The sequence below is a fragment of the Condylura cristata genome, unplaced genomic scaffold (genome assembly GCF_000260355.1).
Source record: "Condylura cristata isolate star-nosed mole 26May11 unplaced genomic scaffold, ConCri1.0 scaffold00024, whole genome shotgun sequence".
Lineage (NCBI taxonomy): Eukaryota > Metazoa > Chordata > Mammalia > Eulipotyphla > Talpidae > Condylura > Condylura cristata.
Genome location: NW_004567125.1, coordinates 17,316,156 through 17,342,070, shown reverse-complemented (window position 1 = coordinate 17,342,070; position 25,915 = coordinate 17,316,156). Strand labels below are relative to the sequence as shown.

The 25,915-nt window shown below is 36.0% G+C and overlaps 1 protein-coding gene across 3 annotated transcripts in view; it reads right to left on the bottom strand.

Annotated features, from left to right (window-relative positions):
* DNM3 (dynamin 3) overlaps positions 1-25,915 on the bottom strand; it is a 484,254-nt gene that overhangs the window by 86,557 nt on the left and 371,782 nt on the right. For 2 of the 3 annotated variants that reach the window (XM_012728988.1, XM_004688484.2), the window contains exons 16-17: positions 9,390-9,501; positions 2,395-2,406 (exon numbers count right to left, since the gene is read on the bottom strand). In XM_012728988.1, the coding sequence (XP_012584442.1) occupies positions 2,395-2,406; positions 9,390-9,501 (124 nt within the window). The remainder of the gene's footprint in view (positions 1-2,394; positions 2,407-9,389; positions 9,502-25,915) is intronic. The other variant, XM_004688483.2, reaches the window with a different exon arrangement.

Here is a 25,915-nt window from a genome sequence, read left to right as displayed (position 1 = left end):
AAACAATTAGCTTTTGTGAGTCTAAAATGAATCACCTTTTACAGCTGGCTCACATATATGGCAGGCAACAAGTCAGGTATGTTGCCTTGGGGACAACTCAGTACAAGCATTCCAGAGTCAAAGGGAAAAAAGACTCTCATATTCTCCTTTTGAAGACTCCAGCTCTATACTCTGGAGACGCACAGCTTGTATTCCAGTGTTTTCCATTTAAACTGAAATTCTAAGCTAAAGGAAAATAGCATGCAGATGTGCTGTTTGTGATTTGAGGAGGCCCTCTCTTGCCAGAGTCCATGGTCAGTTAAATGAGCATATTTTAAAAGTATTAGCATTGTACTTTTTTTTTTTTTTTTTAGCAAGCTATCACTTACTCTGAACATAAACAATTAAAAATGAAGGCATGGTGTGATAAATATCAGCACCAGCACCTCCAAAATAACTGCTTTAGAGTAAAAAATCAAAATGATGCGTGTGTGTGTGTTTGGTTTTCTTCAACCAGCATTTTAAGCACTGGTGCCCAAAGACCCCTAGAGCATTGTCCCTACTGTTCACAATGTAGATGGTGACCTTGGGTCCCCAGAGGTCCAGGAGGGCCTTCTGTATTATCCTGAGGTGCCCATAATGAGCAAGTTCAGACATTTGAGTTGTATTGTTCATTATATTACAATTTATTTCAAAATCAGTAAACTCTATTAAATTGAACATTTTGTTATCCAGAAAAACTGGATAACAAATGGATGGGTCCTGCTATGGAGAAGTATTTTCTTTAGGAGATTTTACAAATGCCTTGAAGTCATCAGTGAGTCACTAGTGAAAAAGGCAAATCATAGAAGTCTCCCAAGTAGTATAAACTGGTTCCCTAATCATTAGCATGGACAGCCTTGCCTTTAGGGCACTCATATTTAGCTTGGGGTACTTAACCAACAAACAAAAGATGCAACACCTGACATTGCAAAGGGACTCAGTGTAATGTAAATGAGTGGTCATGATCAAGAAAATTCTATTCATGAATTCAAAGATATTATATGGTGTAAGAACTAAAATGTGGGGTTTTTTTATACTTTGTCCAATTTTTTTTTGCAAGAATGGTAGTATTAATTAAAAATATATTCCCTATTTTGCACAAGAATTCTTTCATTAATTTCAAAAGTTACCTGTTTTTAAAAAGGTGAACTATCAGTGAACTGAGTTCACGGCTTTGCTCCTTCACAAATGCCTATCTTGTACTTTTCTTGTATTATTTTTAACTTTATTAAATATTATTACTTGGGTCATATGCGGTTATTCAAAATATAAATTTATAAAGTGACACATTTTCAATACCAACCGTTTATGTCAGCTTATTCCATAATAGCACATTCCAGCAAATTAAACTGCAAGATTTCCCACATTTGTTTTACATTCTATATGTATGGCTTATGAACAGCAATTTTGATGAATTCCAGCTGGTTTAAATATGCAGGCAGACCTTTATATAACAGATTCTTTTCAATTCTTATTGTATTCAATGAGGTCCATTTTAAGTGGGCCACCTGGTAGGACAAAGCACTAACAGTTCTCCATAGAAAAAAGAGAAAAACAAATCACCCTACTAAACTTAAGACCATTTCCCCCAACTACATACATTACTATTATATAAATAACATCAGTGAAAAGTGGTTCAAATCTGTTGGAAAAGTCGAATCAAAATTTCAACCAACTAGCAACCCAGAGAACTAAATTGCTCATTGATCTATTTTAACATTAAAATAATTTCCACCATTTGTGTGTGTTGCCTGGTTTCACAAATCTATCATACACATTTCAGTCTCCCCCTCTATTCCCCACACCCTCTGCTTCCATCCAGCTGGAATACATCAAGGGCACAGAAGCCAAGTCAAATGTTGACCCCACCCTCCTCCATCCATTTTAAGGCACCTTCAAAGCCAGAGCGCTGATCTAGTTCAGTTTCACCAGCCATCTTGCTAGTTAAGACTCCAGCCTGAGGTTTTTATAACTGCACATTAACATGAGAGCTTTTATTTCTGCTCAAAAACTTCAGCTGCACTGAGTTTCATCAGACTGCTGTACCTTTCTGCAGAAGAGTCTTCATTATTAAATCTTCATAATTTTTGCTCTCAGTGTTGATCTCATTCCTTAAAATATCAACCTCTCTAAATTGCCCAGTAAGCAACATAATATTTGAAGAACATATTTCCCTTCCAAAAGGTCAAAACTAAGCAGCCATTATGGCAGTCCAAACATGTTTTCCCAGACACGACCATGCCCCGTGTCATTTGTGCACCGTCACAGACAGCAGTCATTTCAATGTACACAGAGACACTCTTGCCAGGACACATGAAAGCGGGGAGTGGGGGCTGCAGAAGTAGAGGACTTACAATAGGACAAAGAACTTACTTTGTTGTTCCCCTGTGCATGTAGCCGCAAGGAAAAAAAGAAAAAAAAAAGAAAAAGAAAAAGAAAAGAAAAGAAATATGTTAAACATAAATTTATTTTAAACTTATGAGGTTTTTTCATGCTAGACCAAAATCAAAACAAACAATTTAACTATTCACTGACATCCCATAGGTACACATACAGCACCTGCAGCTCATGGACAAGTCAAAGAATCCCTTTATGTTAAACAAAATCATATATTTATAACAGCAGAAAATGATGACAGAAATTTCCCCTTCTTTCTACTTGAATTCCTGGGGTATGGGAAGCTGGCCAAAAAGCATTGGTTTGAATTGGTAATAAGTGAACTGTTAGCATGAAAGGCAAAGTATTTAGTATGTCAGCTTGCCCTTTCCTGACAGCCCCTCCTCCAACATGCCAAGTGGTGGAAAATTTCATCAGCCAATGCATTTTTAAACAAACACTGCATCCTTGGTTTCAAAGAAGGTGGAAAAAAAAAAAGGGAAAGAGCAGAGGGAAGGAGTGGGTGGTTCTGGGGAGACAGAGTAAGCAGACCAAGTTATGACCTCCATCTGTGCCATTCCCTTATTTTGTAAATTATGAATTTTGTCTTTGGTTGGCATGGGAAATGAAGACTGTATAGTGGGGACACTGCCAAAACAAACACTGGTCCACATTCAAGAAAATGGGTCTGAAAAGGTTAGTCAAAGAATGCAGTCATTTCTTAAAGGGACGATGTGGATAGAGACAGAGAGCAGCCAGCCACAGGCGGCGGGCAAATGGCTCTCCTGTTTCAAACTGGAGCTGCAAGGGTATGATTTATTATCAAACAATTTAACTCACATATGGCTTAAAAAAATAAAAGTGGTGATTCATTACTCCCAGGGCAGCCTGAGTCCTTGCAAGGTCAGATCCTATGGGGAAGACGTGCCGAGGGTATGGGCAGAGAACAGAGCTGAACTCTTCCCACAAGGATCCCAGAAGGAATTTCTCGCTCAGAAGCAGAATTGAAGGGAGCTGTTGGGAAGTGTGTGTCTGTGTGGGAGAAGGAGCACAGGTTGGATCAGAGATCTTGGCATTCAGCTTTCAGCGAGCAAGTGCACTGGGAAATAATACGTAGTTTCAGAGAGCAGTAGGGTATTTTCTGGAAAACAATGACAATTAGTGACTCTGGAAAAATTAATTCCAGGACCAATATGGCCATACTACTTAATAAAAACATAAATATGAAGATATTGATAAACTAATGCAGAGAAGCTTCTTGGAATTGTGAGTTACTATAATAGAGCCCTGAACATCATTGGCTTATGTGATCCATAGTCATGATACATAAATGAATGAAGGCAGGAGAGTTTTTCATAAAGAATAGGTTGGTCAACTGTTAACAAAGGTCCCTGCTGCAAATATAAATAAACATACAAACAAACAAACAAATAAATAAATAAAATAAAATAAAATAAAATAAAGATCCCTGCTGAGAATTTTATCATGAGTAAAACACTATTTTGGAAAGTAATGGGACCCCAGGTCTCCAAAGAAGAGAGACTGCATTGCTGCAAATACCTCAAACAGACGGAGTTGACTACATTCCATAGCAATGCAGCTTTTGATCTACCAAATAAGTTTCAGGAGTGCAACTAAGTATTTTTGCACATTAAGGAATGATTGGCTTTCCTGCTCGATGGCAGATGGTTCCATTTGTAGTGGCAACAGTGATGTCACTGAGCACCCCCTAATCCTTAAATAGGAGAAACCCACAAGTGGAGGACATGGTGTGGCTTTGACATTTCTTATTTCTTTCAGTCATTTCCCAATTGTCTATTCTGAGAAAGGCATAACCATTATGAATGTTAAACTGTAAATGTTTTATAATTCCCTCCGCCAGTCTGTGAAGAACAATTTATATTTAGATCCCTGAAAATATTTCCATTGAAGAATAAGTTTCTTTGGAATTGGTCATGTAGCTGTTCTAAGTTCTGTGGGAAGCACTGTTGAGTAAGCTAAGAATAATCTGTTATGTAGTGTGGTTAGGAATCAGGCATCTCCAGTCTTATGTCATCAGTCAGCTGAATATAAATGTCCATAAGTGGCCAACCCCATATTAACAAATACTTAGGGAGCTCTGTGGCCATATAGCTTCTCTGAGAAGATAAAGAAATCCTCTCAGTTGTTCTTTGTCACAGAGAAAAGTTCAGTTTTAGAGTCTCTACCAAAGGAATTTTTGAAGTTCCAGAAGGACTTCATTGTAAGATGGCTTCAGTCTCCCAGTCTTAAGAGCAGAAGCCCAGTGACGTTCTACAGTGTTTCACTTTCTTCTTTCACTTGTTATCTCCTTAGAAAACAAACTATAAAGAAGGGCACCTTCTATACAGATCATAGAAACCTCATAAAAATTTCCAAGGGGTGTGGTTTAAGAGGCAAAACTGAATTTTGCACCAATTGACATCCAGAGCAGGCAGAGACCTGTGGGCTGCTTTCAGCTGGCCAGCGGGTCTGCATAAAATGGTTGTGACTTCTCACTGCCTCCCCTCTGGCATGGTTTCTCCAGTCACTCCTGGTTGGCCTGAGGCCCTCCAGGTCTGTGTCTCCACAGGGCAGCATTACCCAGAACTCCCCTAAACCATTCAACTTCCACAGTCAATGCCGGGAAATTCTCTCCCACATGACTAAATCTCACTGACACCTACCAAAGAAAAGGGAACTACTCAACTGGGAATTACAGCTTCATGAACACCTTGATCATTTTCAATAATGATAACAATGCCCCCATAAATTGACTATTCAGCTGTAGTTGCAGCACCAAGTGGTCTTCATCTAATCCTCAAAATCACAAATCCCTGTTCTTTGATTTTTGAGAAGAATCAATAATGGGAAAGTGAGCTAAGTTGCCTGAACAGCAGAACCAATAAATAGCATGGTCGAGATTCAAATGCGAGTGAATGTGACTTAAAATCTACCTCATTTCACTGCACGCAAATGTTCCAGAGAGTTTGAATTCTTTAGTGGTTGTATAAGGCATTATGTGAGTCTATAAAACTATGCCAGAAGAATAAGTCATTTGTTATACCACATTTTGTATTCAGACTTACAAGAAAAAAATTTTATGTATATGTGTTGGTGAATAATCTTTTATAAGTTCTTAAATTAAAATCTATACTGAAAAACACAATACACTCAGATAAATATTTATTTCTGGCTCATTGTAAAAACAATCAATTCATTTGGAAACATCTTCACTTTGATACTATAAATGTATTTAGCAATGGTAAGCATTATTACAGGTTAGAGCTTCAATTTAATGGCCAAAGGAAATAGAAATAAAAGAATAAAATGTTGTTAAATCCAAAATGAGAATTAAGTACAATTTTAAAGTACTGTGGCCATTTGGAAAGAGCAGATGATTGGTAAAATGCTGCATTTACAGCTCAGAGAGGTTATGTATGTGTAAGTTCACAGAGTTAAAGGTAGAGCAGGAAACTAAATTTAAGACTCCTCCATTTTAGGCCCACACACTATACTTATATAAGAGTCCTATATTTCAATTTAGATCCAGAGAGATTAAGAGATTGAGGGTGGTTAGAAAATCAATGAAAATAGAGTCAGGCTGGTATGTTTTATATAGATATCCATTGCAGATTTTATGACATTATAAGGTAATTATTTATTTGCATGCTTCTTTTCCACTATACTTGGAACTCCTATGAAATAACTTACTTAAATTTTTTTTTTTAATCTCTAGAGTCCATCATAACAATGATGGATGAAGGGGAGAAAGGGAGTGAAGGAAGAGAGTGGAAGGAAAGGAAAGAAAAAAATTTTCAAACACTCTAAGAGAAATAACCTAAGAGAAAGAAGAAAAGGGGAAGTAGAATACAATGACATAAAAATATCCCATCATATGGAGGAGATAGGAAAAATAGGGTGGGGAAAAGCACACTATAAAAAAGAACGTATGAAAAATCTTAGTTGAAAAAAAATTTTAAAGCACCATTGTACTCATACTTGAATGCTACTTACCTAATTGGAGTTAAACTTATACAATTTTTAAAATGACTTAGGTAAATTTTTTTACAGTCAAACTAGAGGAGTCTTGCACAGAAAATGGTGTGTTGAGTCTAGACACGTGTTGTACATGACTAATAAATGTTTCGCTATTAGGGTAGTGATTGACTGATTTGCTGTTGACTCAGTGGCTTACTGATGCAAAGAGCAAAATGATGCATCAGAAATCTAAAAATTTCCTGAAAGAGACACATTTGTTGTTACTATAATCTGACTTATTCTTCAAAAGTCTTTTAAATTATGAATAACTGTACCTAAAAGCATTTCTCCCCTCTAATCTAAGAATGTTCACAGAGCAGAATGTTTAGATAAGCATTCTGAATTGAATTTTTTTCAGTAGTTAGCTGCCATTTAAACATCTGAAAGTCAAGCAATCGTGTAATAAAACCTACAGAACTACATAGTGCATAAGAAATGCAAATACTATTTGTGGTGAAAACTGAGAAAAGCAATGCTCATGGCATATGGCCAAGTTTAATTTCCTGTCATCTCTTTGGTATGCAGTTTAAAAAAAAAACAAACTACCACACAACTATATAGAACATGTATTTATAAACAAATTTAAGTGATGGGAAGAGACTTAATACAGATTGTATAGAACACCTACATTTACTTAAAACTGAGCATTCTGATACACACACACACACACACACACAAGTATTCCATTGAGCATATTCTTTGTAGAGCTTAAGAAACGTGAAAACTCAGATTTCCACAAACAATTCATGGTGGCAGCGGGGGTGGGGGGCAGCTTGTCTTGTGCATTAAAATTAGCTTAAGTTACAAAATCATGTCTTAAGAAAACATGACCATTACAATTTTACAGTTGCATATGAGGAAGATGATCTATAAAGATACACACACATACATATTGATATTTTATATATCTAAGCATATTTGGAAGACAGATAATGTCATGAAGACTTGTTAAGTAAAGTAGGCTTTGATTAAAATAATTATCATCATCATTATAATTAGAAACAATCAGCCTCTTCTGTCCTCCCTCATTGTATTCCAGATATACTGGCTTTCTTGTTGTTCTTCTAACATACTGACCTGGCTTTGTACTTGGTGGTCCACTGCCACCAATACTCTTCTTCAGACTTATATTTACTTTCCTCCTTCCTTCAGGAGTAGTCTATTAAAATGCTAATTCTTCAAAGGGGCCTGGTCAACTACACTAAAACAAAGCTCTTCAGTCTCTCCTTGTCTGTCTGTCCTTTTAACTTGCTTTATCTTAATAGAACATGACACTCTCTTAAATGCCACTATATAACTAATTACAGTAATTTTATATATGTATATATTTTAAATTGAAGTGTCATTGTTTACATCCTTGCTAATGATTTGACAATATAGGATTCCCCCACCCCCAGGTGTAATCACCATAGCACTCCCAGCACCAAAGCACCCACTCCTCCACCATAGCAGTTATACAGCAATTTGTTCACTTGTTTAACCTCTTTTCCTTGGAACCAAAAGATCATTGTTCACCTCTGTATCACTAGCACCTGGAATAGTGCCAGTCAAAAAAGGCAAACTCAACAGGCTTTTGTGGAATGAATGAATAAACAAGTAAGTATATGTGTACTTTAAATACGGAATGTTTGTAAAACTAAGCACATTACCATCAATGAGTATGGCAGAGTATAAGTAGTGATTAGAATTCACATCAAAAATAGAGTGACATTCCAATTTTCTAAATGATTTCTTAGTCTTTAGAGAGTTATGTGTATATACAAATATTTATGCACACAACTGGAGAAAACCAGGAAATTTTATGAAGTCTACATAGATACCACTGTAACTGGATATCATATCAGGAAATGGTCTGGGTTCACCTCATGTGTAGGGCACAGGGTATTTTGTAGGGGACTCATAGTTTTAGATATTAATACAAGTATAGGGTAGGGCTGAATTAAGAACTCTACATCTAAGCTAAAATAAGCAATTAGGAGAACATTTTGTACAACCCTCAATCTTTTACTCTAGGAACTCTGTTGTATTCTAATACAAACTCAGAGCTATGGTGATGTCTGAAACCCCCACGACCTCCAGGGATGCTTCAGTTGACCCATCTTACACCATATATTAGACTTCTCTTGAGAACACTCTAACTCTTTTTGGGGCCTGCAAAGGACTCAATTGTCCTATAAACTAATCCAAGTAGGCACCATGTGGTTGAAGCTGCACTAACTTTCCAAGGCTTAAGTCACAGCACTTTAGTGCTGGGGAGGAAAGTGGGTAATATGACATCTTGGAGAGAAGCAGCATGTAAGCAGAGCATCTGTAGAGTCAGTTAATGGTGAGTATGTATATGTTAGGTGGGACTTCTAAAATTTCAATCTGGACTAATCCATGTAATACATTTTCCAAAGGACATAAATTGAAGGTCTGTTTATCAACTTAAAAGAAAGAAGTCTTTCTAACACACTTGATGCTTACTAAAAAAGTGGGAATAGCTATAATTTTTGACCCTTCACAAGCATGATATTAACCAGAGCTCGAGTATACATATAATATGGATATAAGTATATAGACAAAGAGGTAGAATAAGAAAGGTCAACATTATGATTAATTATATATGTTTATATTAATTATGCATACATGAGGAATACTGTAAACTGCCTGTATGAATCCTATAACAACTATGGAATAACATGTAAAAGAAAATGAAACTTTAAAATGAAAAGACGCTTGATCTGAGACCACATATACTATGCTGTATGGCTGACTAGTTTTTTTTTTAAAACAATTAAACTGATTAACTTCTTAAAATAGAAACAGAAGGGATCAAAAATATATAAGCAAAGTACCATTTAAAACAGTGCCAAATTAAATCAGTAAGATCTAGCTTTTTCATCATATAGTATATAGAATTATGTTCTCTTAAACATGGTTAATAACTTGAGTAAGAGAGATCTCCAACTTACTAAAGACTTATCAGGATAAACCCCCGCTCTTAGTAGCGATGCTTTCCAGCTGTCCACATCCTCCTGTGAATCACAAGCCAGCTCAAGGAAGCGATAGTCTTTGTATACATTCCTGGAGTTAAAAAAAAGTCGTCTGTTTAATTTTGAACCAAATTCAAAATGCTTTCACATCACTGCAGACAATGATACAAATGATAGTCCAAATGGATGGTTCTCCAACAGTCATTGAGAAAAAGAATAACAATTAGCTGTATTTAAAATTAATTAGCAAATTCTTTTGTGTATACATTTTATACTTAAAAACTCATGTTAAAGAGAGTTAAGAGCCATCTGTACTAGCAAGCATTAAGTGAAAGGGATACAAACGCTCTCAATGTGACACACTGTGTGAACTTATGAAAAATTCTGAGGGTGATGAATGGATTTGCTATGGCCTACACCAATATTCTGAAACTATTTTACAAATCTAAATGTTTCACAAAACTTTAAAGTGCATGAAAATAAACTTATACACCGAAAACATGTAAGATTCAAAAGAGAAATGTTCATTAATATTGCAAAAAGGAAAGATTATTATCCCATGCTTAATAATAAAATAATACAAAAGATGTACTACATGACCATTTTGATAAATTCAGAAAGTATATAAAAGCATAGAGTGTAATACTCATCCATTTCCCACTATTTACAGATAACTTTATTTCCTTAACAGTTTTCACACAGCTGAGTTTCTCTCTTCCAGCTCCCCCATATTTCTTTCCATCTTTATCAATTGTATGTCCTTTTATACTTAATATTACTATATATGATCAGCTCATAATGTCATTACATCTTTATAAACATCAACTTATAATGACATAATACTCATTGATAATCTTTGTACAATAATCTTCTTAAACTCCTTGTATTAATTAGTAATATTTTTGCCATCATAAGTAATTCTTAAATATTTTTATCCATAAGCCTTTGTAACATTTACTTTTATTTTCTGGAGATAGATTCTTACAGAGTTATAGAATTGGCTGTGATAGTTTTTTAAGACTGTGACACATTCCCAGTCATTTCCCAGAAAAGTTACTCTAATGTGGACAGATACTAGCAGTATACAAGATTAATAATCTTTTTCCTTCTTGAAATCTCCCAAGATATTCTCATTTATGCATGATTTCCACCTAAACCCACACAGCACACATATATGTACCTGTACAATCCTATCTCAGATTCATTGTTTATGACTTCTCCATTTAAGAGTCCCAAAGACAGCTCAATATGAGTGACTAATTTGGTGTTTTCCAACTTGGTCCTCTTATGCTTCCAATTCATATAGTAGCAGGATAGTCTAGATAATTTGGGAGTGATCCATTCCCCTTCCACTCTCAATTCTTTCCCATTTTAGCTCCTAACGGTGTACTTGCATTGACTACTACCTTAACATACCTCTCAATAGTTACTTTTCTGGTTATAATAGTTACTTTTCTGGTTCCCCAGTAGCAAACGGTCCCTTCCAATTTTTTCTTTACACTGAATCCTCACAATCTTCTGACATGTGATAGAGTATTTTTTCCCCTGGTGTAAAATACTCGAAAGGCTATTGCTTTTAGGAAAATCACACTCCTTATGACAGCCAACATTACCTCCCTCTTTAATTTCTTTTCATCTCTACTCTCCCTTGCTCCAGTCACACTAACCTTCTTTTTCTTCTCAGATGTGACAGGCTTACTCCCAAGATTGGATTCTGTTTTTCTGTTTTGTTTTGTTTTAGCTTAAATTAATTGAATAGCTGAGATAATTCAGTATTTGTTCTATGTCTGAGCTAAAATAACAAGGGGAACATTCTGCTCTCTTTGTCTGCAGTTCTCTTTCCTTCCTTCATTGAACGATTAACTTACTCTTTTTTTGGAATCTCATTTCCTAAGATGTCACTTCCCTCTTTACACACCAGGTTATCACTTTTTCATATTTCTCTTTACTTATCCTTCATATACTAATTGCAATTGTAATTTCAGAATTACATGTGAGCTATCTTTTTTTTCCCTTTCACCTGTCTAACTGTCTGTCTGCCTAACTACTTAACCAACCTACGTACCTATCTATTTTTCTATATTCTCTATACAGTCTATCTTCTCAACTTTTTTATAAGTTCCATTAAGTCTAGGAATGTGTATCTTTGTTATGCTCATCATTACATCCTTAGGAGATTCTGGGTAGAGAATAGCTTAATTATGTCCCACTTACTCTTCAGTTACAGCTTGGGTCAAACATATTCTTTAATCTCAAGTTAAGGAAATATGGGAACTGGTAGTCAGGTAGAGGGTATGAACTACATAGTTATTATGGTACTTTCTTTCTCTTGCTTGAATAAGCATGTGAGGACCACAGCAGAAATTCTAAAACAAAGACCAGCATGTGGTAGCCCCTGGAAGAGCTATCCTTCAATGATCACAGGCCCCTTGATCCCAATGAAGTGTGCCCCAATTAAGGAGCTGAGTTTTATCTAGTCTAATACAGAAGAAAGTCTCCTTTCTGATGCCTCCTAGGTAACTGATAACTTGCTGGTCCCTAATGATGGAGCTGTCTGTACCTTCCCACGCTCACGAGTTCAGTTCTCTTACAGTATCCAGCAGTTGGGATCTGTGCCATAATAAACAAAGGAAAATAAAAGGACACCTAAGGAGGTCGAACAGCCAGAAAGGGAAAGACTGAAGAAAGCATTCAAAACTGTTGGGAGAAAGCAGAAAAATAATATGACTTTGAAATACAGCGTTAAGACAGTCTATAAATAAAAAAATAAGACTTTCAAGTTAACATAGTGAACAGATATGATGAAAGAAAGGCTGACCAATGTTGAGACTACAACTAACAGATTTTAAGATCCAGTGGGGAAAATATAAAGATCGAGAAATTTTATTAGCATGTGAAGGAAAGATTCGGCATATCTAACCTATAATTAGGATTTCCAGAAAAAGAAAAGAAACGTGAAAGGAGAGCAGTAATTGTAGAAGAGGAATGTATTCTGATTTTAAGAAAGATCCAAATATACACATTGAAAGTACAGTTTCAGGTGGAATTAATGAGAGAAGACACCACTTGTGCACATGCAAATATGATTTTTGAGATAAAATATTTTAAAGTCTCCTATAGAAAACAGCAAGTTGTTACAATGGGAAAAAAATTAAACTGGAACTGGATTTTACATTCAAAATGTACAAGAAACGAAAGATATTCATGTGCTTTTAAGAGGACTGCAGACTGGAATCCTCCCTCCACCAGGACATGACCACCTACCCAATCTAGGGCAGAATTAGGACTAAAACAACCCCAAAGGAACTAGCTTCCAGCAGAGAGGGCTCAAGATAAGGAAAAACTGACAAGAGAAAATCATGATAGCAACAAAACTTGCAAAATCATGGAGTCAAACCAAAATAAACACATAGACTATGAATGTGTGATCTAAGGGTTGAATTGAAACTCAAGTGGAGGTTATAGTATAACAGGAACACTAATGGTCTAAAGCTGGGGAGGGTGGGAAAATATAAAAATGCTTTCAAAGTCTTCTCTGAAGAGTGTGGGGTAGAGAGTGTGGAAACAGAAATCACTAAAAATTTATGTTGTTGGGAGAAGGGATACGTATGGCTTTCTATCCATAGGAGCAGAAACTAGTCCTGTGAAAAATATATGTGATGATTTCTCTTATGGAATAATAATGCTACCTATTGATGGTAAAGATAAATATTAATGAAATAAAAAGGACTGAAGAACCAAATTAAAGTGAAGGCAAAGGGAAATTAATAGTCTCTTAATTAAATCACCAAATGTTTTCCTGAAAGATAAGCTCTTGTTATTTAAAGGAGAAACAACAAAATAAGTAAGAAATTTTAATTAAATTCCAGGAATAAAATTAAGAATATTTATTATGAAATTAATGCAGATAGACTGAATTCTCTCCAGTATTTAGTTAATGTAATTTAAAAAACCACAAACCCGGGCCCTCCCTAGTGGCGCAGTGGGTTAAAGTACTGCACTGAGAAGCTAAAGCCACTTCTGCATGAGTTCGGATTCCGGCCTGCCCGGGAGGTGACCACATGGCGCGGCGGACCTCTCCTGACCCGCCTGCTGCTCCCCTCAGCAGTGTAGTTCGTAGATCTGCCTGTTCTGCTCCCAACTCTGTCTCTGGTGAATCCTCTCACCGCCCCTGAGCCTCTGGCCTGTACCCCAGTTCTGTATGTACAAATAAGTAAATCTTAAAAAAAAAAAAAAAAAGAGGATGCCTTTAAAATAGAGGTTAAAAATGAAAAAATGTAAGAAACATATTCTTAGATAATCCTTGTACTCCAGAAGAAACCAAAGCTAAAGTTGTAAGTTACTTAGAAATCAAAAAGAAAAGTAAACACTGTATAGTCAACCACTGGAGCACAACAAAGGCTATAGGAAAATTTATAGCCTTAAGTATGGTCACCATTTAAAGAAAAAATCAATATTCAGCTACCGAAATTATAAGATGATGATTACAAAAACCCAAAATTAAGAAGAGGTAATTAACACAGATTAAAGTAAAAATCAATGAAATAGGAAATATAAACTAACAAAGAATAAACACAGTATAAGTATTTCCCCTTTAGCAATAGATAAAACACTTATAATCCTAATTAATGGAGAAAACAAAATCTACAAGATCACAAGTAAGGAAGAGTAGGATATATAACCTAAAGAAAGAGAAGAATGAAAGAAGTTAAAACAATTTTTATAGGCCCTCCCTGGTGGCGCAGCGGGTTAAAGCACAGCACTGAGAATCTAAAGCCGCTTCCGCATGAGTTCGATTCCCGCCTGCGCCGGAGGTGGCCACATGGCTGGCAGACCTCTCCTGACCCGCCCGCTGCTCCCCTCAGCAGTGTACTTCATCGATCTGCCTGTTCTGCTCCCCACTCTGTCTCTGGTGAAGCCTCTCGCCGTCCCCGAGCCTCTGGCCTGTACCCCAGTTCTGTATGCACAAATAAATAAATCTTTAAAAAAATATTTATAAAATACGTACATATATGCAATTCTATGGCAAAACTAAGAATATGGGTACAATTAATAGCAGTCTACACTTATAATAACCAAAGATAACTCAGGAATAATTGAAGAATCCAAGTGGTTTTTATAAACAATGCTAGAATTAAAAAGATATTTTGAAATGACAGCATTAACTGCAAGATAACTTTACAAAAAAAAAAAATGTCTTTTCTCAACACTACCAACAACTTAGAAATGAAAGAATGTTCCATTCACATAAGGAAAAATCTGTAATATACATAGGGATAAGTTTTAAAGAAAATTTTAAGATACATTAAATAGCATGAAAAAAAAAGATCTTGATAAATGAAAAGACACATTTGGATATGTTGATTCAATTACTGTTTATTCCAATTCTTATAAAGTGTACTGGTAGGTATGCAGTATTTATTGAATGATTGATGTTATCACATCCCCAAAATATTAGCTATCATCTTTAAATTATCTTTGCAAATCCAGTGATTTAAAGTCATACTCAATAAAAGCTATAGTGTTTTTGCTGATGTTCTTTGTTGTTTTCATGACATATTTTTGTATATTACAATGATTTCTGAGTTTATATTTGCAACTGCCTGACATTTATTTCTTGCCTTCTTCACTTTTACCCATTTGTTTTACTTTTAAAGAAGATTTTTCTGTTGTCAGTGCCAACACAGTAATTGAATTTTACACTTCATCCTATCTGAAAATGATCAGCTATTATTAGGAAAGTTTTAAACCAGTTTATGTTTTGCCAATAGCTGTATGATTAGTGTAGTTTGTCAGTTTGATATATGCTTTAAAAAAAAAACCTTGATCTTTAGCATTTCTTTTATGGATGAGAGAAATAATTTCCTTTTGTGGTTTCCATACTCTTCAAGTGGCTTTCACTTCTATAGGTAAATGAGTACCTTTACAGTTCTTCAAATCATTCTTAGTTTATATATTTGTTTTAGGAATGAAGTGATTCTCCTGACTTCTTGAGGAATTTAGAAACTTTTACTTTATGCTACTTTATCTCAAGATATGTGTTAATCTATCTAGAAATATTGACCAGAATATTGTTTCTGAATTATTGTTCTCATCTCTTTAAGAATCTCCTAATTTAACTTTGTATTCACCTTTGTTGCATTTATGCAATTATTTAAATGAGAATCTGTAGGTTTAACTTGAAAAAATTTTTGTCATCAAGCATTTTTTTCCATCATGACTTTCCCATTTGTGAGTTTTTTTTTCTTTTTCTAAATAAATCTAAAGATTTATTTATTTGTGCATACAGAACTGGGGTACAGGCCAGAGGCTCAGGGGTGGTGAGAGGCTTCACCAGAGACAGAGTGGGGAGCAGAACAGGCAGATCTACAAAGTACACTGCTGAGGGGAGCAGCGGGTGGGTCAGGAGAGGTCTGCCACGCCATGTGGTGACCTCTGGGGCAGGTGGGAATCGAACTTATGCAGAAGTGGTTTTAGCTTCTTAGTGCTGTGCTTTAACCCGCTGCACCACCAGGGAGGGCCATTTTATGAGTTTTTACTTGGGTTCATGTTTTGATTAATCTTGTAGAGGAGTTGGCTATCTAGATTTTTGGTTGGTACAGTCTTTATATTTCTCACATTGATTCAGTGAAATAGTACAGAAATTTCTTTTTGTTGCTTTCCTGTTTGGCCCCCTGTTTTTTAATCAGGGAAAAGCATGCACTGGTTACTCACAAAATTTCTATCCATTTCACCCCATCAGTCTAGCAAATATTTGATTGACATTGCTACTTTTCAGTGTTTTTGAAACTTTCTTTTGGACACAGCAATGGATGAAGAAGGGTTAAAGAGAAACTGCTAATTGTTCATGACCTTCAAAGAGAAACCATGTCATTGAATCTTCAAAGCAACCTTGCAAAGTTGGCATGGAGCTGTTTTAAAGTTGAAATTCAGAGATTAAATGATTTCCCCTGGATCATATAGTTAATAAATAGCACAACTTCAGTTCTTGTTATATGACTTCCACAAAACAAGTATTTGCTGAAAGAATGAAAAAAAAAGAGTGAATGCATGCATCCATGCATGAACTTATACTCAACTAATATGTGAAACTATCTATTTTATTTTTGATCAGATCCATAATTTTTTACAGAAATCCTGAGACATAAAATTTGGAGGGACAAAGCACAACAAACAAAATGAATAAGCTTACTTAAAATGTAAGAAAATATTTAAAGAAAATATATTCTCCAAGTATGAAAATTTGTAGTTAGAAAATTTGAAAGGTCGTATCTTTGCTAAAGAATTGAGAGAGTAATAGATTATCTTGTCAGAATCAAATTTCAGCAGTTTTAAATTTCTAATTAGCTCTGTACCATAGCTTTTAGCTACCACTTAAGTTTCCTTGGGAAGCATTTCTACTGCACAGTATTAGTCCTTTAAGATGGAAAGGTATAGGGAAGCCAAATCTGGACAAATTCCATGGGAGGTTTGGGGCAGCTGGAAAGCACAAAAAGTGGAGGTTACAGACTTTCCACATTCTCTAAGCAGATCTGAAGAATTCAGCTTTGGCCCATTCTCATTGACCTTTCTCCAGAGTATTTTCTTTCAGGGGCTCTTCACATGGAAAATCTTGATTTTTTTTTCCCCTCAAAGGATAGCCAAATTCTTGAGAGGGAAAATAATTATCTGGTTGAAACATTAGAAGAGGGTCAAAGGCTTCTGGTGGCTTTGGCTGCTTCATTTTTACCCATTTTGAAGCCTCATCTTAGGCTGTGTCTAGACATCCAAGGAGAGTTGGATACAGGTCTAAAACACTGAATGGAGCTGATTTACTGGAAGTCTCATAAATTCTGTGGAGGAGCTTCCAGGTTCTCACCACACACTGTATCTATATAGATAACCCACAGCAATTTGTACTGACTGCATTTTTGTTGTTGTTGCTTAGTCTATTTCAGCTGCAATCATACAGATATGAACTTCTGAATGATTTCACTGTGAAATCAAGCTGGACTATGTGTTATACAGTCTAAAAAAAAAGTTACCTCAACTTAAAAATGAGCATGAAAAATTCTGTGCCACAGGTAAATGCTTTTGATGCTATCCTGACAGAACAAGCTTATATGATAAGCCCGTGTTTTGCTTATATGTATAACTTTTATTCGTATGCCATAAAATTTTATTTAGTCTTTGAGTGTTAAAAAAAGTAAAGTTTAATTTCCCACCTGACAGGTCTTCAAATATCTGAGAACAGATATGTGTGCCTCTTAAGTATTCCCCCAAGTAAATCCTTTTGTGAGTTTTTCAAATGCTTCTCATATGGGAAAGTTTCTAGGTAAAACAATATTCTCCTGCCCTCCTCTGAATTTGCTTTATTTTAAAAGGATTTTCTTTAAATGAAATGCCAGCAACTAATCACAAATCTCCACATGCATCATTTACAGAAACAAGGAAGAAGTTTGGTGGAATTTTTGCCTGCTGTCTGGACCAAACTGTTACTAATGAAAGGAAAATGTGGCAGAATACAGTAAAACCCATGAACACCTGTTGAAATCCAAGTTGTGACATTTTTTATCTATATGACAATGAGTAAGAGGTGACAAGTTCTTTGAATTTTAATTTACTGACTTATAAAATGGGGTAATAGTATCTATTCTGGTTTATAATGACAAAGAAAGTTACATGTGTAAGGAGCTTGCCATAATATAATGCTCAGGGGCAGGTAAATATACAAGTGAAATATACAAGCAACAAAAATTATTATGATGGTTTATCACTGCCTTTAGTCCTTTGTGCTTGACCTCTTATAAAAACCGGACCTTTCCAGTAGTGAATTCATGAAGATTTCTAGGATGTAAGAATAAAATTTACTCTTAATAACATTATGCCTAATTATAATATCTAGCTAGTTTTGTCCCATTTTCCAGTGTTCTCAGATGTTCTGAATCCTGATTCTGGAAAATAATATATTCATTATTCTCCATGGGTTGCATTATCTGCATACTTATCATCACAGAAATATATCATTGTAGAATTTATGAAGTCATTATTATTAATTATTGGTAAACACATTGTAGACCTAAAATACCTCAAATGTTCCCATACAAATTACATGTTCCATTAACTGGTCCATTGCATAGCAATAAGACTTAAAGTATTATTATATATCTATTATATATGTACTACAATGTCTCCTTTACTCATGTATATTTCAGAAGACCACAAGTGAAAGTCTAAAAATATTATATATATTCAATACAAGTTAAAAGTTGGAATTAATATGATTCAGCTTGCATTTTAAGATTCAAAGCAAGTTCCTATGGATTACTGACTTCCTTTCTAAGTAATTACATATGTATATATCAATTTAATAATTATGCGTTATTATTTTCAGTGACAATTTGTTGATGTTTGATTTTTGATGAATCACACAATGAAACAGAGCTCTGTAGTAACTAATAAATAAACAATAAGGAAAAGAAGTAAAATTAAAAACAAGAAATGATTTACCAGAAAAAAGATTAAAGCATTTTAAAAAGCATTAGTTTTAAAATTTATATCTCTATGATAGTAAATTGTAATTACTGATGGTGGATATAATTTCTAGGTAAATATAAAATCAGAATCTTAAAATATCAACTGATCAATATCCATAGGATAAATTTGAAGAAAGTCCAAACTTTTTTCTCAAAATAGTTCTGGTCTCTTTCTCTGCAAATGCAAAGGGAAACCTTCTTTTATGCAGAAACTCTTAGAAATATTAATAGGATTATACACATTATAAATTTCCAAGAAACAATCATTCTATGCAGAATTCCCCAGGTTTACTTGACCCTACAATCATTTTTTAACTTGAATTTCTCAAAAGACTAGTGTTTGAAGAGACAAACTTTGGGATTTGTCATTATAAACAAATCTTACCTATGAAGGAGCATGTAAAATTGTCAAAATTAAGAAACTGAACTTAATGAAGTTTTTGAAAGAATCAGTCACAAGTACCAAATAGGGGTTTTCCTAAGAGAATTTTCTGAGAAAGACTAACAAGAGATCACTTGCACTTAGTACCAGAGTTCTCTAAACCAAGTTCCATTCTGGATATCTGCAATTTCAAAAGCTAAGTTTAGTCTCAAATCTTCTCTTCCTACTATGTTCCCTCATGTTAGTACAATCTGCGTAGGTGTTTATGCTAGATGTCTCCATATTATTTCTGAAGTCTTTCTCCTCCCACCTTATTTCCATTCATCAATTCTAACAATGCAGGTCCCTGATATACTTCCTTTGCACCCTTCTGCCTTTATTCTAGTCCAGGACAGCATTACCCTTTATCTAGATCACCACAAAAACCTTAACGCCTGTGCTTGCTCTACTCCTACTGTCCATTCTGCTCCCCAAATTGAAACCTTCCATGACCCCTGCTGCAGTAGAATAAAGTCCAACATCCTTCTCATGGTCTTTAGGGTAGAAATGACCAGGGGCCTACTTCTTGCTCACTATTCTCCATATATCAGTTGCATGGACATACTAAGTTTCTTCCTACTCTGGGTCTTGGTTTATGCTGTTCACTCTGCCTAGAACAATCTTCCCTTTCTTGCACTGTAATTGATTTGATTTTCAATTTATAATTTTTTAACATAGTAAAGAATAACAAAAACAGAAAAAAATGTTTTAATAACAAAAATTTAAGAGCAAAACACATGTACTTTCAGAATCATCTGAGTCACATCAATCCTAACTTGCTTTGTGAGTGACCACAGCCAGGTTCAAGTCAGTGTTAATTACAATCGCAATGAAAGAGCTGAGAGTGTGAGCTTGGGTTATATCTGTACAGTCTTATTTAAAAAGGTAGAGAGCAGAATATAAATTGTGAGAATTCTGATAATATAGAACATTTAATGTCTCAATATCTTTCTCACACCCAAATACTAAAATAATCTGACAGCACTTAGATGAAGAAGATAGCTACATAAAAATGAAAACTTTGGGAGTGGTTTGTTAGTGGGAAATGACTTGTTGAGGGGACTTTATTTAGCTCCTGGTCTCTTTCCCTCAGCCATCATTGTTTCTTCACCCAAAGAGAAGGGAAACTGGCTGATTCAATTGGTGTGTTCTAAAGAGAAATTGAGCAAGCTTGTGCTGGCAAGGGCAAATGCATTTCTCTCCCATTCCAAGATGTTCTGGGGAGCTCTGCCCTGTGGTCTAGGCCTGCGGTTGCTCAGCTGTGGCTGTGATTACCGGGGGCTAAAGTATTAGCCATGGAGATGGATCCTTTTGTTTCATGCCTTATCTGGTTGTTTCCTATGCTTCTAAAAACAGCAGCCTCAACAACAAATTTTAACAAGAAAGAACAGGGTGTGATTTATTGATCTACTAAAATTCCAACTGTGAGGGATGGCTTTGAAAAGAGAGCAATGATTTTGGTTTCAGATGGGTTAAACAGGAAGTGACAGAAGGATTTGTGAGAGAAAATGCCCAGCAGGCAGTTGGAGATGTATTCTGGTGTCTCAGGATAATAAATAACCATAGTACATGTGGCTGTGATGCTGGGTGCCATGTGAATTTGTTTATTTTATTTTAATGCAGTTTATTAGCTTCATTAAGTATTTTCTCATAGAAGGACAAGCCAAACAGCCACAGGTCATGTGTCTACTTGGGCATAACCAATAGCAGGCAAATTAGCCAATATTACAATATCATTTTAAAAGGTTGTTGTTGCAATCCAAACTTCATTTAGCCCAAAGCAACAAAAGACTTTAGAAGGAAATATAAAGGCAACTGGTGAAGAAAGCAGAGCACAAACCACAATGATTTTCAGCCTGTCTCGTTTATTAGGTCAGAAAAGGTTGTGGTAATGATCTGATTAAGTTCAGGGTTTCTAAAGTCTGAGGAATAAATATAGAGTAGCCACCAATCCTTCCACACCAGTCTGATAGGAAAAAAAAAAAAAAGCCACCTAGTCTGCATTAGATATTTTCTCAACAATTTGTGCGTGTTTGTGTGTGAGAATCAACCTATATGGGACTTTTCACTTGAGTTAATGACTAATTCCTAATAAATACCTATTATATAACTAAAAAACCTAAGAGAACATATAAAATTTCTAGAGGAAGACTTCTGAAGAACTATCAACACAAGTGACATCCAGATGACATAGTATTAAGAAGTCAGAAATAATAACTGTGCCCTGCAGTAAGCCAATGTTAGCTCAATAAAAGTTTTTTTTTTAATTAACAATTGTGAAATAATATGGAGTTATGGACTCATTCGTCCTTGAAGTGTCTAGAGAATATTCAATGAAAATTCTTACAGTCTGGGTTTGGACGTAAGGATATCTGTGTACCCCTTTCTGTATTAAAAAATCTTTAACAGGCCCTCCCTGGTGGCGCAGCAGGTTAAAGCACAGCACTGAGAATCTGAAGCCGCTTCCACATGAGTTCGATTCCCGCCTGCCCCGGAGGTGACCATGTGGCATGGCAGACCTCTCCTGACCCGCCCGCTGCTCCCCTCAGCAGTGTACTTCATCTATCTGCCTGTCCTGTTCCCCACTCTGTCTCTGGTGAAGCCTCTTGCAGCCCCTGAGCCTCTGGCCTCTACTCCAGTTCTGAATGAACAAATAAATAAATCTTTAAAAAAAAAGAAAAAGAAAAGAAAAAATCTTTAACAATGAATAAGAATAAGGTAGAGTAAACTACCAAAAATGAAAGGACTGGAAGCACCATGGTGTCCACCAGGGACATTTATGCAATGACTCTAGCCACAATTAGCCTTTCAAATTAATTTTTAATTATTAACTGTGGATGTTATTATTTGTTTATATCAAGCTATATCAAAGTCAGTTCCTTGAACTCATTTTGGAGTACTCTACATGAGACTACCATACAGAGAAAAGAACAGTGTGCCACTCTTTGGCCTGAGTCTACACAGACACATCCTTCCACACAAGGGTGAGGGTGCTTTGTGATAGCTGGCCAAGGTGGGTGATGATCCCTTGGTCTCACCTAAATAATCAGCACCACTTCCACTCCAGTTCTAAGGTACCACAGTGGTTCCCTTCAGTGAGACCAAGTATGGGATATGTCGCATACAAACAAATGTACAAAATTGTTTAAGGTCCCAAATTCACATACACACATTTATTTCCTTGCAGCAAAAAGTTTATAAAAATCCATTCTGTAGGAAGCTTGAGTACTAAGTGATTTTGGGGGAGGGAGGAGTCATTTCAGGTATACCAACATTTTTCAACATAATAGTTATCATTGACTCTTTAAAGGAAACAAACCTGATTCAGAAAAATCAAGCACTGTAATGGTAATCTATGTCTTTCATGAAAGAGGACGTAGATGTGAAGGATGATGGCGATGGCTTGATGGTCAGGGCTCCATGGCTGTCCCTTTACCTTTTAGGCCTCCTTATATATTGTTGCCTCTGTCCCTCTGCCTTCTCTACTTCCTGAAAAACTTTCCACCTCACCCTTACAATCTTGACTCAAAATATCTCTTCTCTGAGACTTCCCCAGGTAACATTAATTGCATTTTCTTTTTTTTTTTAAAAGATTTATTTATTTATGCATACAGAACTGGGGTACAGGCCAGAGGCTCAGGGGCAGTGAGAGGCTTCACCAGAGACAGAGTGGGGAGCAGAACAGGCAGATTGACGAAGTACACTGCTGAGGGGAGCAGCAGGCGGGTCAGGAGAGGTCTGCCATGCCATGTGGTCACCTCCGGGGCAGGCGGGAATCGAACTCATGCTGAAGTGGCTTTAGCTTCTCAGTGCAGTGCTTTAACCCGCTGCGACACCAGGGAGGGCCTAACTGCATTTTCTTACTTGCAAGTTAGTCTCTCTCCTGTGCTCCCTAAGTGCCTTACTTATCCATCTTTTCAGTGGAATTATAATTGCTTTTTTATGTATGGAGTTTATTACTCAAAAAGTTGGTAAAAATATAAACAACAGAGCTTATTTAGGTAAAATTATGGGCAAAAGTTCCATAATGGGCCCAACCAAAAATGATAGAGATTTTTGAGACATATCTTCAACCTCAAAGTTTCTATTATGGGAGACTCCCTCGCCATGGGTCTTGGTAAAGGATAATAGGAGGGTGGATGAATGCTGTACAGGTTATTGGACATGTTGCTCTGTATAATGGTTTTTACTGTGTTCATTAATTTATTTGTTTAATAAAAATTTAGGAAGCTACACTGCAGGTACGGGGCAAGGCCTGGAGTAACACTTTGTGACTCTGACAGACAAGGTCCTATCCTCATGAAGCTTATATTTTGGCACTATGTAAAAACTTGATGGTGAACAGAATAGTAAGATACTAATAATCATTTATTTAGACTTTACCTTCAAGGTACCAAGTAAAGCCTAATATCCTAATTCCATTTCTCCCCTCAAAACAAAACAAAAACCAGACATCTGGCTTATTACAGTAAGTTTCATCATTTTAAACAACTACTCAAAGGCTGAAAATAATTCATAACCCAGATAAAGGAAATCTTTACAAAGCTCCTGGTGTTTTTTAAAAAATTTCTGTTTAAAAATGTATACTACAAAGGACTTTTTGACCAGACAGCTGTTTCAAAGAACAATGATTTCATGTTTTAAAACTAACTTTAAAATTGAGATGTCTTTGCCTTCCAGGAAAACTCAGCAGCTGTGGAGATTATTCCACTTCTCTTTCTTTCACATTTTGCTGGATTTAATTTTAAGGGGAAAAAAAAAGAAATAAAAGAGAAAATTGTATGCAACACAGAACAAAACCTATTGCAAAACAGCAATTGCACATTTTTAACCACAAGGAAAAACACAAAGGCAATCCCAAGTCTCTTTTTAGCTAGGAAGGAGCCAGTGTTGCACTATCCTAGTGAAATTTACCCCTTTCCTTGCTAAATTTAGAAAATGACTCCTAAATCTCAATAAAATCTAGGTTGACTTGGTTTTCTATAGGAATAAAAAGGAACAGCTAACAAGGATTCAGGAGGTAGCAATGGAAAGCCAGATGTAACAAATAAAAGGTAACTGCTGCCTTGACTCTTCATCAATTCCTGTCAACCACTGTGCTTGATTCTGGGATCCAAATAAAGAGCATGACTAGAACAGGTCTCCAAGGTGACTACAGATGGAACAGGTGAGATTAAAAGGCCAGCAAAAGATTTCTTTAAGATGAAAGTAGCAGGCCAAGCACTCTGCGCAGCAATATGAAGTCCCTGATAGCTTAGCCAATGCCACTGAGAGAAATCTGAGAGGAATATGACATCATCGCACAAAGACCAGAGGCAGAATTTTCTAATAATTCAAATGAACCCCCCCATAAACAGATCTCCATCACTGACCAGCAAGTATGTAAGGTAGATGGAGTATAAAGGTAAAGGTTAATGCCATACTTCTGGAGCAATGTGGGCACAAATACAGATCTGACCCAAAGGTAAAGATTGAAGTCAAAGATAGCCCTGGATTTGCTCAGGAAACTGTACTTTTCTTTTCCCTCTATATGAGAGGCAAATGTGGGGTTTCCACTGAGGGTATAGCTACAAGACAAGATGATAAACTGTATCTGCAACTAAAGAATATGAGAGTAACTTCAAGTGGCATTAAGCTTGGCATTCCATGGTCTAACAAAAGATGCTTTCTGAGAGGGGAAGTCAGAGAGACTTTAAAATATGAGAAGTAGGTGATTGCTGCATCCCACCTGGAATATCCTTACTCCTTATCAAGACTTTTCACCAACCAAATCTGTTTCTGGCAGTTCCATTCTTTTGAGACTTGAGAGTTTTAGGCTTCTACAAGAATCACAGTGATGTTACAGAGAGCAGACACTGGAATCAAAAAGAGAAATTCAAACTCTAGAACTTATAAATTATGTGTAACTTTTGTGACTTTGGGCCAAGTTATTCAAGTTCTCAGAGTTTCAATTACCTTGTTGATAAAGAAAGATAGTACCATTGAAGTGCGTTTTTAAGCATTTGAAATAATAAATGCAAAGCACTTCACATGGTGCCTGACAGCAATTACTACTCCTCAAATGCAAATACTGCTGGAAAAAGTTAGCTCAGAATGCAATTTCCAAGTGTTATATCCAACTGGGAAAGGCAAACTAAAGAAGGGATGGAAAGACTGAGCAGGGAGGGAGAGCAAAGGATACAATTAACCATGGACTCCAACTCCTCCATATCTTTGCCTGATCTTGGTAAAAACAGTGGAATAAGCAGTCATGGCATCTTGTTAGTATATTTTAGACATGATTTTGTCTAACAGTGAAGCTAACATCTAACACTAAGTCCCAAAATCTTGTTATTATATCTTAAAAAGATAAATAATAATGACTTAGATGAAGTAAAATAGCTATACAGTAAGTTAAAAAAAATATACAGCAAGAGTTGGTTTTTATTTATTTTTTTTAAAGATTTATTTATTTACACATACAAGAACTGGGATACAGGCTAGAGGTATAGGGGTGAGACCGTGCACCAGAGACAGAGTGAGGAATAGAACAGGCAGATTGACTGACCTATACTGCTGAGGGGAGCAGC